Consider the following 19,900-nt stretch of genomic DNA (forward strand, 5'->3'; position numbering starts at 1 on the left):
CTTATATACATCTAAAGTCACTTAATTTAAGACAAAAGAAGAAATAGAATAACAAAATACAGTAAATGAAAGTAAAAAATAAGTCATCAAGTTAATAAATATCATTATATAAATTATGACAGTTTGATTAAGATGTTGTTGAGTGAGTCATAGATACAATGATTAATATGTGCTAAAGGTAAATAAAATGGAAAATACGTAAGGGAAAATAGAGTATGGGGAATTATCTTGGTATTGGGGGATATCTCAGTGTTATGATTTAGCATTACATCATATCTCCAGTTACACCTTGTAGTCGTGTAAAATAACACCATAAAGAACATATGTATTGTACCTTGCCATCACCAGCTATGTGGAAGCCATCTGTAGAACTAGAATGAGATGAAGACTTTGATCCCTCCAGTGAATCTTGTCTTCACATACTATTACCTGCATCAACCCATCAAAACTGCTCTCTGGGGAGTCGAAGTTGGAAGCGGTCTTAAATTCACGCACAACTTTCTGGTGGGTAGGAGCGGAACATTGTCTTAGTAAGTTAAATCAATCAATGGCATTTTTGGATATACTGTACTGTCCAGGAGTCAATCTGTCCAGGAGTGAATCTGCGAGTTAATCTGTCCTGGAGTGAATCTATCCTGGGTGAATCTGTCCAGGAGTGAATCTATCCTGGAGTTAATCTGTCCTGGAATGAATATATCCTGGAGTTAATCTGTCCTGGAGTGAATATATCCTGGAGTTAATCTGTCCAGGAGTGAATCTATCCTGGAGTTAATCTGTCCAGGAGTGAATCTATCCTGGAGTTAATCTGTCCTGGAATGAAGCTGTCCTGGAGTGAATCTGTCCTGGAGTTAATCTGTCCTGGAGTGAATCTGTCCTGTTGTGAATCTGTCCAGAGTTAATCTGTTCTGTAGTGAATCTGTCCTGGAGTGAATCTGTCCAGGAGTTAATCTCTTCTGTAGTGAATCTGTCCTGGAGTGAATCTGTCCTGTAGTGAATCTGTCCTGGAGTTAATCTGTCCAGTAGTGAATCTGTCCTGGAGTTAATCTGTCCAGGAGTTAATCTGTCCAGGAGTTAATCTGTCCTGATGTGAATCTGTCCAGGAGTTAATCTGTTCTGTAGTGAATCTGTTCTGGAGTGAATCTGTCCAGGAGTTAATCTGTCCTGTAGTGAATCTGTCCTGAAGTGAATCTGTCCTGTAGTGAATCTGTCCTGTAGTGAATCTGTCCTGGAGTGAATCTGTCTCAGTGAATCTGTCCTGAGTGAATCCGTCCTGTAGTGAATCTGTCCTGTTGTGAATCTGTCCTGTAGTGAATCTGTCCTGGAGTGAATCCGTCCTGTAGTGAATCTGTCCTGTTGTGAATCTGTCCAGGAGAAACTGTCCTGGAGTGAATTTGTCCCGTAGTGAATCTGTCCTGTAGTGAATCTGTCCTGAAGTGAATCTGTCCTGGAGTGAATCTGTCCTGTAGTGAATCTGTCCTGTAGTGAATCTGTCCTGAAGTGAATCTGTCCTGGAGTGAATCTGTCCTGAAGTGATCTGTCCTGTAGTGAATCTGTCCTGTAGTGAATCTGTCCTGTAGTGAATCTGTCCTGTAGTGAATCTGTCCTGTTGAATCTGTCCTGTAGTGAATCTGTCCTGTAGTGAATCTGCCCAGGAGTGAATCTGTCCTGAGTGAATCTGTCCTGTTGTGAATCTGTCCAGGAGTGAATCTGTCCAGGAATGAATCTGTCCTGTAGTGAATCTGTCCTGTAGTGAATCTGTCCTGGAGTGAATCCGTCCTGTAGTGAATCTGTCCTGAGTGAATCTGTCCAGGAGTGAATCTGTCCTGTAGTGAATCTGTCCTGTAGTGAATCTGTCCTGTAGTGAATCTGTCCTGAAGTGAATCTGTCCTGTAGTGAATCTGTCCTGTAGTGAATCTGTCCAGGAGTGATTCTGTCCTGTAGTGAATCTGTCCTGTAGTGAATTTGTCCTGAAGTGAATCTGTCCAGGAGTGAATCTGTCCTGGAGTGAATCTGTCCTGTTGTGAATCTGTGCAGGAGTGAATCTGTCCAGGAGTGAATCCTGTAGTGAATCTGTCCTGATGAATCTGTCCTAAAGTGAATCTGTCCTGCTGTGAATCTGTCCTGTAGTGAATCTGTCCTGGAGTGAATCTGTCCTGAAGTGAATCTGTCCTGGAGTGAATCTGTCTTGAAGTGAATCTGTCCTGTAGTGAATCTGTCCTGTAGTGAATCTGTCCTGAAGTGAATCTGTCCTGAAGTGAATCTGTCCTGGAGGAATCTGTCCTGAAGTGAATCTGTCCTGAAGTGAATCTGTCCTGGAGTGAATCTGTCCTGCAGTGAATCTGTCCTGTAGTGAATCTGTCCTGTAGTGAATCTGTCCTGGAGTGAATCTGTCCTGAAGTGAATCTGTCCTTATGAATCTGTCCTGTAGTGAATCTGTCCTGTAGTGAATCTGTCCTGTAGTGAATCTCTACCTATAACGTACATCTACTTACACTAACGTAGTCACTGAAATAATATGACACCAGAGATGAATCATTTTGACAACCCTACTGAGACAACAGAAGTCATAGTGTTCATTCTGAAATTCATTGATCACCCCGAGTACATGTCCACCTAAAATATACCTGTAGTTCCCTATGTAGATAAAGTGATCTGACCTACAAAATATTAAATAACAACTGTACAATAATGTAAGGGAGGCAGCAGGAGACTGAAGGGTGATGGAGGAGTCAAACTTATGACTGACCCACCTTCCTCCTCCCCCCCCCCCAAAAAAAAAAATAACAGCGTAAAAATTATATAAGAAAACTGTGATTCAAAAGTCTTTAATCATAGAATTATTTATTTTTGTATCACATTATAATAAACGACCAAACTGTGAGCCTCTGACAAGCTCCACACCACACACACACACACACACACACACACACACACACACGTCAGTATATATTTGCCTGTTTTCTCATGTTATTAATCATTGTCCTGATCACAGTCGTACGCGTTAGTTAACTTTATGTCACATGATCTATTACAGTACGCTCAACAGTCCATAAAACGTGTTTCGAGCACCCTACTGAGAGGTACGTTTGATATAATGTGTCCTGGGCTATAAAAGCCTGATAGACTTCACTGATCCTGCTCTAGTGAAGTTACAACACCATCGTTCACAACCTAGTTATATTTCTTTGAGTTACAACCATCAGAGAATGTGACGACTGTACTGATATAATTGTAATTTTTTTTATTTGAAACCCGACTCATTACTCAAGAGGACAGAACCTGTCACCCACCAAACTCCCTGGAGCCTAACAGCCGTCCATCTATGTCCCTTGTTCACTCAAAAGCTGAACACAAGAAATGTGACAGTGGTCTGAGTAAATACCACCAATATAAATAATTATTGAACTGTAAAGCTCAAACACTGATCAGATTGTAACCAGTACTGTAGTGTTGAGAAATATTTGTTAATTCTTAGATATGTTACTTGTCTTTATACAATGTACACACAATAGGTCTGTAACTCCTTCAGTGTGTGAGAGAAGAGACCCACTCTGTCTGCTGAACTCTTGTGTGAGACTTAGAGCTGCCAGGGTGACACACCAACCACCTTAGACCTGTAGTGGAGGGACTGAGACAACCAGGAGTGTGTCATCAACCTGGAGGTGAACTACCGATTCTCGCCGAGTACAGAGAAGTACAGTTTGAAGTGTTCCTGTGGTAGCCTATGTCTCCTAACAGGCGACCTATAACAAAATAGTATAGGCCACACATCCCAGCTATAGGCCACACATCCCAGCTATAGCCATCCCAGCCATAGGCCACACATCCCAGCCAGGCCACACATCCCAGCCATAGGCCACACATCCCAGCCATAGGCCACACATCCCAGCTAGGCAGGCCACATCCCAGCTATAGGCCACACATCCCAGCCATAGGCCACACATCCCAGCTATAGCCACACATCCCAGCCATAGGGCCACATCCCAGCTATAGGCCACACATCCCAGCTATAGGCCACACATCCCAGCTATAGGCCACACATCCCAGCTATAGGCCACACATCCCAGCTATAGGCCACACATCCCAGCTATAGGCCACACATCCCAGCTATAGGCCACACACGCCACAGTTCAAGACTTCAACAACACAATGCCTGGTACAGTCAGTCGTCACAATGAGTCAGTTTATGCAATGGTAGACACTTAAGCCGAGACAAAAACTCACCTCAAATTCTTTACCATCATGTGTGAGCGACAGGATATGTTTGTAGCTATAAGGAGGCACCTGATTCTTGCTCTCATAATAATTAGAGCTGAAACAGAGAAGTGATCATATTAATGTAAAATAATGCCGTGGAAAATATTAGGTATGGTCCTTAACAACTTATAAAATATAACATTGTTTACATAAATAAAAGCGCTACAAGAAAAAAGAAGTGTTTTTAAAAATATTACTTTCCCTAACATACATTGTTTTGTCTGATAGATAGACCACCAAGGTACAGTATTATTGACCACCTGACCACCAAGGTACAGTATTATTGACCACCTGACCACCAAGGTACAGTATTATTGACCACCGACCACCAAGGTACAGTATTGACCACCTGACCACCAAGGTACAGTATTATTGACCACCTGACCACCAAGATGTTGTATTATTGACTATTGACCCCAAGATACAGTATTATTGACCACCTGACACCAAGGTACAGTATTATTGACCACCTGACCACCGTACAGTATTATTGACCACCTGACCACCACAAGGTACAGTATTATTGACCACCTGACCACCAAGGTACAGTATTATTGACCACCTGACCACCAAGGTACAGTATTATTGACCACATGACCACCAAGGTACAGTATTATTGACCAACCTGACCACCAAGGTACAGTATTATTGACCACCTGACCACCAAGGTACAGTATTATTGACCACCTGACCACCAAGGTACAGTATTATTGACCACCTGACCACCAAGGTACAGTATTATTGACCACCTGACCACCAAGGTACAGTATTATTGACCACCTGACCAACAAGGTACAGTATTATGGACCAACCTGACCACCATACAGTATTATTGACCAACCTGACCACCAAGGTACAGTATTATTGACCACCTGACCACCAAGGTACAGTATTATTGACCACCTGACCACCAAGGTACAGTATTATTGACCACCTGACCACCAAGGTACAGTATTATTGACCAACTGACCACCAAGGTACAGTATTATTGACCACCTGACCACCAAGGTACAGTATTATTGACCACCTGACCACCAAGGTACAGCATATTGACCACCTGACCACCAAGGTACAGTATTATTGACCACCTGACCACCAAGGTACAGTATTATTGACCACCTGACCACCAAGGCAGTATTATTGACCACCTGACCACCAAGCAGTATTATTGACCACCTGACTACCAAGGTACAGTATTATTGACCACCTGACCACACCAAGGTACAGTATTATTGACCACCTGACCACCAAGGTACAGTATTATTGACCACCTCACCACCAAGGTACAGTATTATTGACCACCCTCACCACCAAGGTACAGTATTATTGACCACCTGACCACCAAGGTACAGTATTATTGACCACCTGACCACCAGGCACAGTATCATTGACCACCTGACCACCAAGGTACAGTATTATTGACCACCTGACCACCAAGGTACAGTATTGACCAACTGACCACCAAGGCACAGTATTATTGACCACCCCACCACCAAGGTACAGTATTATTGACCACCTCACCACCAAGGTACAGTATTATTGACCAACTCGACCACCAAGGTACAGTATTATTGACCAATCTGACCACCAAGGTACAGTATTGACCACCTGACCACCAAGGTACAGTATTATTTACCACCTGACCAAGGTACAGTGCATATTGACCACCTGACCACCAAGGTACAGTATTATTGACCACCTGACCACCAAGGTACAGTATTATTGACCACCTGACCACCAAGGTACAGTATTATTGACCACCTGACCACCAAGGTACAGCATATTGACCAATCTGACCACCAAGGTACAGTATTGACCACCTGACCACCAAGGTACAGTATTATTGACCACCTGACCACCAAGGTGCCAGTATTATTGACCACCTGACCACCAAGGTACAGTATTATTGACCAACTGACCACCAAGGTACAGTATTATTGACCACCTGACCACCAAGGTACGGTGTTATTGACCACACCTGACCACCAATGTACAGTATTATTGACCACCTGACCACCAAGGTACAGTATTATTGACCACCTGACCACCAAGGTACAGTATTATTGACCACCTGACCACCAAGGTACAGTATTATTGACCACCTGACCACCAAGGTACAGTATTATTGACCACCTGACCACTACCTCTATCATACCTGAGTACCACAAGTTTACACCTGTTGACTATATAATGGTTACCCCTGATGGCCGACCCAAGGGCCACCTAGGAGTGAATTTGTTTAAGGTGTAGAAGCTGTCACCAACACAACAACCACACCCTGAGTTAACGAGCTGCATGACCCAGTGTTTAAGGTGTAGAAGCTGTCACCAACACAACAACCACACCCTGAGTTAACGAGCTGCATGACCCAGTGTTTAAGGTGTAGAAGCTGTCGCCAACACAACAACCACACCCTGAGTTAACGAGCTGCATGACCCAGTGTCGAGGAATAATCCGAGAAGACCGGACAACTAGACAATTGCACTGGCTAACCATTACCCCGGAACACGATCCGCAAATTACTGCTGGGTAGAGAGGCAAATGGTGTTAAGAAACTTGCCCAAAGTCTCACCCTGCCCGGGAATAGAACCCGAGACCACTCACTTGCGAATAGAGCATCCTGACCATTACACCACGGGTCGCCGTTGACTACCGTATTATACACAACAATGGGGTACCAGAAGTATAATGTTGTATGGTAGTGAAACATAAAGAGTTAGAGAGAGTATGACTGGACTGAAGAAAGCACAGTGAGGCAGTGTAACGTGACACTGTACAGAGGAGCAGTAGGTAGGGATGGTTTGGTGGACATGTGGAGGAAACCAACTGGGGTAAAACATGAAGGAGTTTGAATGTGGAGGGGAGTAGAGGTTAAGAATGTGGAGGGGAGTAGAGGTTAAGAATGTGGAGGGGAGTAGAGGTTAAGAATGTGGAGGGGAGTAGAGGTTAAGAATGTGGAGGGGAGTAGAGGTTAAGAATGTGGAGGGGAGTAGAGGTTAAGAATGTGGAGGGGAGTAGAGGTTAAGAGTGTGGAGGGGAGGAGAGGCCATTTACACCATACACTTTCAACACTTCCTTCATCACTTATCTGTCAACTCTAACCAAGTTTTCTTAGTCAACAAATACCCCCAAATAAATTCTCTTCCTTATCCAAAACTATTTCACAAACTGTATAAACTATAATACAATAACAAGATCCATACATTCTTGTAGTTTTATGAATCTATACTGTTCTTCCCTAAAATACTGAACTACGGTCATCTATATCATAACTTCCACTGTGGAGAAATAAGTCTTGTTCTTGATACTTACTCGAATGGGTAGGTGTTTACATAAGGAAGAATTGGCTTGTCGACAAATTGCCCAAAGCCAAGTCTGAAGTTTTTGGTAATTTTCCTCATTCGGTTCAATAATTTCTTGGCCAAGTTCGCTACATTGTCCTTGTCATCTCTCATAGACTCAGAACCATCCATTAAGTAGTATAAGTCGATTGGGTAATTCCTCAAGTGTTTGTATTTCAACTTTATTGTCCCCGTATCTCCTGTCAGCAGAATGTACAGTATATTTTAATCAACTGTAGAGAAAAGTTACCAGTATAGTGCCATCAATATTCACACACACACACACACACCACACCACACCACACCACACCACACCACACCACACACACACACACACACACACACACTGCAATGAAAGTCACTTTATCTCTATTTATTCACAGACATAAAAAAAATAACTAATTTCATAACGTACTGTATACACAACAATAATTTACTGGATCAATACATTGTTAAGTTTTACTGAAAAAATTAACACAAACAACATCACTTAACACTAACACATACTCACCTACTCTCATCTCAAGCAACACTTTTTGCGGTTTGATCTGGATGATTGAGGCACTTGGGTCATCTGTAGTCTCCTTAGAAAACTCCTTATCTTCCAGGACTTTCTGGTAACGCACCGGGTCGTGGACAAATCGTTCCTCACACTCCTCGTAAAAGTTGCCTCTATCTGCCGTGGCTCTGTTTACACACCTCTGTTTTGTGAAGTTCTGTCCAAGGGATTATACAGTGACAACGGTGAGGTCATGGTATATATTGTTATGTTCGGTCAATAGCATGACATATTACACTCAAGGCTCCTGTAAATCACACAATAAATGGGTTCTTTAGCTCCTGTAAATCACACAATAATTGGGTTCTTTAGCTCCTGTAAATCACACAATAATTGGGTTCTTTAGCTCCTGTAAATCACACAATAATTGGGTTCTTTAGCTCCTGTAAATCACACAATAATTGGGCTCCTGTAAATCACACAATAATTGGGTTCTTTAGCTCCTGTAAATCACACAATAATTGGGTTCTTTAGCTCCTGCAAATCACACAATAATAGGGTGTTTAGCTCCTGTAAATCACACAATAATTGGGTTCTTTAGCTCCTGTAAATCACACAATAATTGGGTTCTTTAGCTCCTGTAAATCACACAATAATTGGGTTCTTTAGCTCCTGTAAATCACACAATAATTGGGTTCTTTAGCTCCTGTAAATCACACAATAATTGGGTTCTTTAGCTCCTGCAAATCACACAATAATAGGGTGTTTAGCTCCTGTAAATCACACAATAACAGGGTGTTTTAGGCTTCTGTGCTACTGTTTGGACACACACACACACACACACACACACACACACACACACACACACACACACACACACACACACACACACACACACTCACATAGCAATAAAGTAAAAACATTATTATGTACTATTCAGGCGTTTTTTGTATAGTAAAAGTAATAACTATTGACCTCAGAATATCTCCTAATATAACATGGCCTCAAAATGGCCTTAGTATGGCCATGATATCGGTCCGATTTAACAAATTTCCAGCGCAACTCACTTTACAGTTCAAAACTATGGTACAATATTATGGTACAACACTATGGTACACCACTATGGTACACCACTATGGTACAAGTGACTATGGTAAAATATTACAATACAACTGACCTTATGGTACAACACTATGGTACAATATTATGGTACAACACTATGGTACACCACTATGGTACAAGTGACTATGGGAAAAATATTATAATACAACTGACCTTATGGTACAACTGACCTTATGGTACAACACTATGGTACAACTGACCTTATGGTACAACACTATGGTACAACTGACCTTATGGTACAACACTATGGTACAACTGACCTTATGGTACAACACTATGGTACAACTGACCATGGTACAACACTATGGTACAACTGACCTTATGGTACAACACTATGGCAACTGACCTTATGGTACAACACTGTGTACAACTGACCTTATGGTACAACACTATGGTACAACTGACCTCATGGTACAACACTATGGTACAACTGACCTTATGGTACAACACTATGGTACAACTGACCTTATGGTACAACACTATGGTACAACTGACCTTATGGTACAACACTATGGTACAACTGACCTTATGGTACAACACTATGGTACAACTGACCTCCTTGCTACACCATATACAGGCAGGTGTCTGGATACAATTAGTACAGGTGTTTTGATCACAGTCGGTCACATCACCACGTACAGCAGGACAGATCACCAACACCACCACCACCACGCTCCACCACATCCTGTACAGCCTGTAATGGTCATAACAGCTATAATGTACAACCTGTAATGGTCATAACAGCTATAATGCATGTTTCCTGTAAATACCATAAATGTTTCATAATGTACAGCCTGTAATGGTCATAACAGCTATAATGCACAGCCTGTAATGGTTATAACAGCTTATAACGTAGCCTGTAATGGTCATAACAGCTATAATGTACAGCCTGTAATGGTCATAACAGCTATAATGTACAGCCTGTAAGGTCATAACAGCCATAATGTACAGCCTGTACGGTCATAACAGCCATAATGTAAGTGTCGTAATTTGTCATAACAGCTAATGTACAGTCTGTAATGGTTATAACAGCCATAATGCACAGCCTGTACGGTCATAATAACAGCTATAATGTACAGCCTGTAATGCACAATAGCTATAATGTACAGCCTGTAATGGTCATAACAGCTATAATGTACAACCTGTAGTGACTATATCCCAGCTATAATGGTAATATAAAATGGTTAGGTTAGGTTAGGTTAGGTTAGGTTAGATGCCTTCCACCGTTGCCACAAACACGACCATCAACACTGACTGTTTTAAATCAAAATCCTGTGAAAAATTACTTCATGTAAGAAGCAAATGTTACCAACTGTTGTGTATTTCTACCACCCAATACTGTCTGTATATATATTGTATAAACGTATATAGTAACTATTCGTCCATTGGCTGTTCTCAGACTTTGGTATTAGAATAGGTTTTCTTTTTGTGTATTTTGGTGTTTTACTTAAATTTCACCTTCATTTCTTGTGCAAATTTGCTGTTTTTGCAAAAAAATTACAATTTAAATTTTCACAGAAACTGCTAATTTGTATAAAAATGAAGGTCAAATTTAAATGAAACACCAAAATACACAAAAAGAAAACCTATTCTAATACCAAAGGAACCAACCAACCAACCTAACCTAACCTAACCTAACCTAACCTAACCTAACCTAACCTAACCTAACCTAACCTACAAGGAGGAGACAAGGAGACAACTAACCTGAGATAAACATGGTGGGAGCCTACACACAGCCAATGGACCAATATTAACCTAATACACCAGGATATACTATAGGGTCGGGATATATCGCGAGATAGGGTCCAATAATGTTCACTATACAGTATACCAAATCCCAAAACCTACCTAACCTTACCTAACTTCCTAGCCAGGGGACAGACCCTCGCTATATTAAACAGAAATTACTTGCTTTTATTATCTGGTTCCAATGAAAGCAACTTTGATGGAACGTCATGGTGTAATTTTATGTTTTTTGTGGACGTGAGAGTATGCTGAGACAGTGTTGGTTGTAAACAAACTGACGGCATACAGTTATTCAGCAGATTTTTCGGAGGCATATTTACAATAAATATTTAATTTCTTTGGTTTATTTTGACGAGATACCTGGCACCACATTATTTGGTTTGATGTTTCTTCTCTTACTATAACAGTATTTTCATTGGTACTATGATACTGTATTCCTTCCTTGGGCAAATGCTTCGTTCGGTAGATAACTACGGTAGGCCCCTCGGCTCCCGTTAACAGCAGTACAGTAAGAACATAAGAATGGAGGAAACTGCAGCGGGCCTATTGACCCATACTGGGCAGTCCCGTTTATACACAACCACTAACGCTCATATAAGCATCCAACCTATGTTTCAAGCTATCCAGCGTATTCGAGTTAATGATGATATGTGGTAACTTGTTTCATTCATCCACTACTCTGTTTCCAAACCAGTGTTTACCTATTTCACGCCTAAATCTAAATTTGTCTAATTTAAAACCATTGTTACGAGTTCGCTCCTGGTTGGATAGTTTGAGTACCTTTGTAATGTCCCCTTTGTTTAGCCCTTACTTCCATTTATACACCTCTATCAGGTCGCCCCTCACTCTACGTCTCTCGAGGGAGTGCAAATTAAGATGCTTTAACCTGTCTCTGTATTCATGGTTCCTAATGCCCGGGATTAGTCTTGTCATTGTCCTCTGAATTCTTTCCAATGATTCTATATCCATTCTGTAATACTGTGACCAGAACTGAACTGCGTAATCCAGGTGTGGTCTCACAAGCGCAAGATATAATTTTAAGATGACCTCGCTAGTCTTGTAACTAACACTCCTTTGTATGAACCCAAGTACTTTATTAACCTTGTTACGAGCAAAAACACATTGTTTACGTGGATTAAGATTCCTACTTATCATTACTCCTAAATCTCTCTCGCAGTCGGATTCCACAATGGCATCGTTGTTCATCTGGTAACTGGTTTCCCTGTTTACATCTCCTATACTGAGTACTTTACATTTGTCCACATTGAATTTCATCTGCCATTTTTCCGACCATTCGAAAAATTTGTTTAGATCTTCCTGTAGTTTTGCTGAGTCCTCGTCAGATTTAATTACACGTCCTATTTTAATGTCATCAGCAAATTTACTTATGTTGCTGTCTATGCCGATATCTATGTCGTTTATGTATATAATAAATAATAATGGTCCAAGTACTGAGCCTTGGGGAACTCCACTAGTGACGTTGCTCCAATGCGATTTAGTGCCGTTAATGCTCACTCGCTGTTTCCTGTCCTGTAACCACGCCCTAATCCATTTAAGGATGTTACCTTTGATGCCATGCGCTTCTACCTTTCTAATTAGTCTTTCGTGGGGGACTCTGTCGAAGGCTTTGCTTAAGTCGAGATATACCACATCATAATTGTGCCCCTCGTCCACCAATTCGAAAACTGATGAAAAGAATGTTAATAGATTAGTTAAACATGAACGCCCGCTTGTGAAGCCATGCTGGGAATCATTGATCAACTTGTGCTTCTCCAGGTGGTTTCGAATATAGTTTGAAATAATTGATTCTAGTAATTTACCTACTATTGATGTTAGACTGATTGGGCGGTAGTTAGAGGATAGTGATCTATCTCCCTTCTTGAAAATCGTTATTACATTCGCTATCCTCCAGGATTCTGGTACGACACCTGTTTTTAATGACATGTTAAACAACTTTGCTACGGGCATACTAAGCTCTTCCTTACATTCCTTTAATACTCTGGCAAATATCTCATCGGGACCAGGTGACTTATTAGGCTTTAGTTTGTCTATTTGCTTACTACCATCGTTACTAGTCACTACTATCTCGCTTAATTTATTTTCTTCACTATCTCTGTATAGAGTCGGTGCCTCGGGTATCATGTTTAAATTTTCGGTGGTGAAAACTGTTGAAAAATATTTATTCAGATTATTGCTCATTTCTCTGTCGTTATCAGTGAGCTCGCCGGTATCTGAACGTATTGGTCCAAACTTATCTCGTGTTTTAGTTTGATACATTTGGTACAATGATATATCAGTAATGTGCACTGATCAACACCTACGCTCAGTCAAGATTATGAGCTGTTCAGTCTGGCTGGCTGCTCTCACGTCCACCAAAAACGCAAAATTACACCATATCATAATAAATTCTTTCTCTTTAATATGCCGGGGTCCGGGGGGGAAGGAGCCCCACAGCTAGGAAGTTAGGTAAGGTTAGGTTAGGTTTCTTTGGTCAAGTTGGTGAGGTCTCCTAACAATGCTTCTGTCACATGATTTGTTATCAATTAAAGTTAGGTTGAGTAGTTTATAAGTAACCAATTTTAACACATTTGCCTGAACTACAACAGTGTCCGCTACAACACACAAACTGTTAGTGTTTTTAAAATCATTCTCTATGAAAAATCAGCGGCAGTTATCTCATTAATAATTACAATGGGACTTATATGATCAGTTTTTCACTGAGGGTTTAACCTGCAGTGATGTTCTCAGTTAACATGTACATTAATACAGGAACACACTGACCAACTGGTGGCAGTGATGTTCTCAGTTAACATGTACATTAATACAGGAACACACTGACCAACTGGTGGCAGTGATGTTCTCAGTTAACATGTACATTAATACAGGAACACACTGACCAACTGGTGGCAGTGATGTTCTCAGTTAACATGTACATTAATACAGGAACACACTGACCAACTGGTGGCAGTGATGTTCTCAGTTAACATGTACATTAATACAGGAACACACTGACCAACTGGTGGCAGTGATGTTCTCAGTTAACATGTACATTAATACAGGAACACACTGACCAACTGGTGGCAGTGATGTTCTCAGTTAACATGTACATTAATACAGGAACACACTGACCAACTGGTGGCAGTGATGTTCTCAGTTAACATGTACATTAATACAGGAACACACTGACCAACTGGTGGCAGTGATGTTCTCAGTTAACATGTACATTAATACAGGAACACACTGACCAACTGGTGGCAGTGATGTTCTCAGTTAACATGTACATTAATACAGGAACACACTGACCAACTGGTGGCAGTGATGTTCTCAGTTAACATGTACATTAATACAGGAACACACTGACCAACTGGTGGCAGTGATGTTCTCAGTTAACATGTACATTAATACAGGAACACACTGACCAACTGGTGGCAGTGATGTTCTCAGTTAACATGTACATTAATACAGGAACACACTGCTTCTCCACCATAATTTGTGTTGTTAATTGTTAGTGACAAAGATCTCTTTTGGGGAAGTGGTTTTTTATATAATTTATATCATAACACCGTCAGTGAGGCAACAGTCGTCTGAATCACATTACCATGATATATAATACATGACACAACTCTGAAAAAAATGGTGTTTTCTCAATAGGGGAATATGTTGTTAGGTTAAATAAGGATAAGTTAAATACTGACAATAATATATAACCAGTCAGGGAGGGTAGAAGGCTAAGGGGTTAGGTCAGGTTGATAGGTCAGGTTAAATAAGGAAAACATTAGTTTTTAGTTTTTCCCAAGATAAAATTATCTCCAATAAAACAGCAGCAAAACTCATGCAGGTAAAAAATGTTTTTGCTGGTGAAATCGCTGACAGCTCTTAAGTAACATCTACCGTGTTCTGAGACACTTTGTTCTTACAGTAAACTCTAAGTAACTTGTGTCATCCCAACACCGAGATAAAAAATATTGCTCCCAGTATTGTGTAGAGGTGAAGTAAGACTTTTGTACCACGGTAACTACTAACCTTAAACAATATGTGAACAACTGTACAATGTTCACACCACAGCTACACTCTCTAGGCTCCTCTGTAAAGGTTTACTCTACATGAACAAAACTCCTTCTGTAGAACCTTCACTGTGGCCTTCAGCTGCTGACGCCGGCCGTCTGAGACACATGTGTTGGCTCACTGTTATCTTATCACTGCCTCGCCTTGCTGGCTTATCTTACACAGGATGTCATGATAACACTCGTTTTGATAACCTCACCTGAGACACCATTAGTTACAGGTGAGCACACAAGGCGGTTGGCAGCTCCAGGTTCCATTATGTGGTTGTCTACTGTTAAACCCAAACAGTTCAACACTTTGGGCTAAACTAAAATCACTTGACTTATTTTCCAACGTGTAATATTCAGATAAATTTACGAAAAATAATATTATATATATATATATATATATATATATATATATATATATATATATATATATATATATATATATATATATATATATATATATATATATATATAGTAGTCTAATGTGCTTATCCTTTCGATACTGGTCATATCTATAGCTCTTATGAGAGGAAATACATAACTACTTTTGAAAAAGTACTGTTTTTAAGTGTTTAGAAGTGCACCTGTTATCAAAGTCTTTCTAAATAATTGATAAGTCATAAAATGTAAGTTGATCTGAAGGAGAGGTTAATTATATGAGGATATATTCGGTTTTGTATGCGTATTATTAATGGAAAATAAAGTTGATTGTTTGATTGATGTGGTGGAGTGGATGAAGAGGAATACACTAAGGTGGTGTGGACATGTGCCGAGGGTGTATGAAGACAGGTTGACACAATAAGTTTATGATAGCAAGAGAGAGGAGAATGTTGGGAGGGGTAGACCGATTGCCACCTGGGAGAAAAGAGTTAGAGAGTTTGTTGAAGAGAGAGCAGGAAGGGGAGGAAGAGTGTTTGAGAGAGCAAGAGAGGTGTGCAAGGATAAAATGGCCTGGAGACACTTCTGTTGGGGAGTTCCTGGGAGGGAACAAGGCGTCGGCGATATTGATTGATTGATCCCAACAGAGGTCCGGAGCGACGCTCAGGTGAGCCCCGGCAGCACTGCACCTCTGGTGTTTTTATTGTTTTCTGTCCCATGCAGCAGTTGTTTTACGGTAAATTTAATGAAATTATCGTGTATATATTGATGATATTGGTGTATTAATTATGTAAGAATATTCTAGAATGTATTGCATCATTTTTGTTGTGATTTACTTATTATTGTAAGTCTCGATCAGAGTAGAACGTTCTAGAATCTCCCAGGCGTCTCCGGGTTATTATAGGATGTTGGAGGGCGTAGCTGCCTCTACCTCAGGTACATTTGTTTGTTCACTAATATTCTGGCTTCAGAGCGTGACGCAGTGTCTTTACCTTTATCACATTTTACCCTCTATTAATAAGGCTAAAGGTGTGATTTAATGGCCGACATATTATGCAAGACTATTTATAATAATCTAGAATTTATTTAACCTAGTCATACTGTCATATATAAAAATATATACATCTGTGTTAAAAACGTTTATGCTTTAGGGACTTTCAGTTGATTAAATATGTTCAAAGGAGGGCCACCAGACTGGTGCCTGCACTACGGCACCTCAACTACCCTGAGAGATTGGAACGCCTGAACTTGCCCAGCTTATGCCACAGACGGGCAAGGAGGGACCTAGTTGAGGTGTATAAACATCTCAAAGGGCACTACTCGGTCGAGTGTCCTGACCTGGAGCTGGCGGACGCTCGCCCCACAAGGGGTCACAGCTCAAGGTTGAAGAAGCCACAAGTCCAGAAAACTGTGAGGGCAAACTTTTTCGGAGTGAGAATTGTGAACTGTTGGAACAACCTGCCAGAGAGTGTTGTGACGGCACCGAGTGTGAGCTGTTTCAAGACCAGACTTGACCAACACTGGAGCAGGTTCAGGTACATTCAGGAGCCAGTACATGCCCAGTACTTGTCAACAGTGTGTAACAGAGAGCCAGTACATGCCCAGTACTTGCCAACAGTGTGTAACAGAGACGTGACCGACCGCCCAAGTGACTAACGAGCTGATTAGTGGTGAAGAGGCTAAAACTAAATCTTTCTTTATCTATCCTTGACTTCGGGCTCGAACCCAAGAGGTACTGGAGAGTGGCACACACAGCTGCAGTATACCAGTTAAAATGTTATTTTAGGAATATGATGCTGAATTATGTCTAATAACCTCAAAAATTATTAAATTGTTTTTGACAAACGTTTCAGAATCATTAACCCTTTAGCCCAGGGTTAGGGTGCTGCTGGCAGAAACCCCCCCCCTCCCCCCCGGGATAAATCGAGAAAAAAATCAACATTTCTAAAAACAATAAAAAAAAAGTGGGGAAATAGGTGGACGTTCTGTTACGTCACCTGGGGCCTAAGGGTTAAAAGAACAATCAGCTGTTGCTGCACAAATCCTTGATTTATTTCCAACAAATATTGTTTTATCCAAAACCCTCAGCCATGACACACTCTTATCTTATCCTCTTGGAGGTTTACAGTAAGGGAAGTGGAAGGCAGTGGAGAGAAGTGCTGTCTATATTGTCTACAATGGCTACAATGGTTAAAATGACTAAAAAATTTAATATTAAACTTTTAAAATTATTGAATAGTATAAACTTCTTGATACTAATAGGGTAAGGAACTTAAGCCCTAGAACCGATTACTGTATTGGTGGACTAATACTACAGCTGGTGGACCGCCAGATGCAAGCTAAAACATGTGGAGGTCGGCTCGTGAGAACCTCGTTAATCGAGGGATTGCTCGTTAACCGAAGTTAAGAATCTTATGGAAGGTAACTCGTTAACCGAGGCACTCGTTAACCAAGGGACCACTGTTTATGAGACATACCATTGTGCTGGACAAGTGGGCATGTTATTTGTAAGTACATTTGTGAGCGTGTGTTTGAGTGTGAGTGTGTGTGTGTGTAGAATTATACAAGTGCCACTTGTTTTTTTTTCATGTATAGTTCTTGCGTATACATTTTGTAAGTTTACATGTCAAAGCTAATGTGTAAGTTTTTGTTAGTGTAGGTACAGTACAGTACTCATCTATTTCTAGAGCTGATTTTGTTTCTTCTATCAATGTAGATCTGTGCTGCATCTCGGAATGGGGAGGTAGAAATGTGGTCAAATTCAATAGTAATAAAACACATTATTTACCAATTACATTTTCCAAAATTAGATGAACTCCCACCAGTCACATTTCAGGATGCAATCATTTTACCAAAATCTAAAATAGATATGCTAGGCCTCACCATTTCCTGTAACATGTCATGGAAGCCACACATCCTCAACATTGCTAAAGCTGCCTACCGATAGCTGGGAATGCTGTACAGTTGCCATAGCTACTTCACCCCTGAGCAGTTGCTCCAAGTGTATAAAGGATTCATTTGTCCTAACTTGGAGTACGGCTCTCATATCTGGGGTGGCTCTTCTTCTGTCCAACTGTTAGATAGGGTGGAATCAAAGGCATTTCGTCTTATTAACTCCTTTCACAGGTACTTTAACAGGCAATGTTCAGTGGATTTGGCATTCTGTGTACCGCCGGCAAGGCCGTGGGATCGTAATACTCGTCTAGACCGCAGTGCCCACAGTTTCTGTGTGGATGTCGGTCACACTAGAATAACCCGTTATAGTTCATCCTTCTTTCTTCACACAGCCAAACTGACTTCTGTGTTTCCACTCTTACAATCTGTCTCACTTCAAAAAGCTGGTTTTCTGGCATCTTTGTGGTGTAGACTAACATACCCTGTACTCTTTTTCTACATCAAATTTTTTTTATAGGAGACCTGTGCCCAGGTGGGCTGTTCCCCATAAAAAATAAAAAAATGACTGGATATGTTTGCTTTTATATACCTAAGGATGTGTGTTAAGGTGTGTCCAAGTACTGTAGTTATCCCCTGGGTTACAGAAGGGATGTCTCCTTGAGTTGATCATAGTGTGAACCCCATTTTCCCAGTGACTTCCGGTACTGTATATAATTGGAGTCGCGCTCCTAAGAAAACTTTTTGAGGCAAAGTAATTAACACTTTTATGAATTAAATTAAAATTTGTAAATACATCCATTGTTTATTTTATGATACAGTAATATATTAAATACAGTAGAGTCTCATAGTATGTGTATCCACAGTACACGGCCTCTCTTCTACAGTATGCGTCTGATGCTTGGATCTCACTCTCGTGTGAGCGAACCCATCCACCCACCATGTCTCGCCAGCTTATCGCTAATCCGTGATCATTTGAGAAAAAGATAAATATGATCAATACAATACTCTAATATAATTAAGAAATAATTTAATATATTATAAAACTATAAAATAAGAAAAATGAAGAGCATAAGTGTATGTTTGGGAAGTGAACATTTGTGTGTGGAGGCAGCGAGCTGTAACTGCATAGATGACTCCCCAATCTTCCTTCCCTGATGCTGGGTCAGTGTACCGGTAAATGCGACGAATAAATAAAATAATACTGTACAAAAAACACTAATTTAACTCACCACAGATGATGTTGAGGCTGCACGAGGCGAGTCTTATACCCAACATACAGTAGTTCCTTTATGGGCTCTTTTAGCACCACTACTTGATGTTCTCTTTCCACTCATCTTCAATAAGGGCAATGTACTGAACTGTCTTAAATAAGATACTAACTTAAGGGTAAAATTCAAGAGTACACGTTGGCAAATAACACACTGAGTTGGTGTGGGTACGCTGGCGGACACAAACACCAAGAAATCCACACAAAATTTTTCTGTAATTTGTTGTTTAGTATAGTGATTTTTGTGTTGAAAATTGCAATTGAATTTACAGGTCGTACCTTAACTTTTGTGGTCATAATTTACAAATTCCATGTGGGCAAATTTCTGCAACCTGAGTTTCCA

At 40.6% G+C, this 19,900-nt stretch overlaps 1 protein-coding gene across 1 annotated transcript; it reads right to left on the reverse strand.

Annotated features, from left to right (window-relative positions):
- Positions 1-321: 321 nt before the first annotated feature.
- Positions 322-15,150, reverse strand: LOC121867671 (integrin beta-6-like). The gene is made up of 6 exons (XM_042367690.1): positions 14,989-15,150; positions 9,775-9,913; positions 8,110-8,314; positions 7,570-7,798; positions 4,225-4,312; positions 322-501 (listed from the first exon to the last, which is right to left on the reverse strand). The coding sequence occupies exons 2-6, from the start codon at positions 9,901-9,903 to the stop codon at positions 349-351; spliced, it is 804 nt and encodes a 267-aa protein (XP_042223624.1). The 5' UTR covers positions 9,904-9,913; positions 14,989-15,150; the 3' UTR covers positions 322-348.
- Positions 15,151-19,900: the final 4,750 nt, after the last annotated feature.

This window comes from Homarus americanus, unplaced genomic scaffold (genome assembly GCF_018991925.1).
Source record: "Homarus americanus isolate GMGI-L3 unplaced genomic scaffold, GMGI_Hamer_2.0 scaffold46583, whole genome shotgun sequence".
In the NCBI taxonomy this organism is placed as follows: Eukaryota; Metazoa; Arthropoda; class Malacostraca; order Decapoda; family Nephropidae; genus Homarus; species Homarus americanus.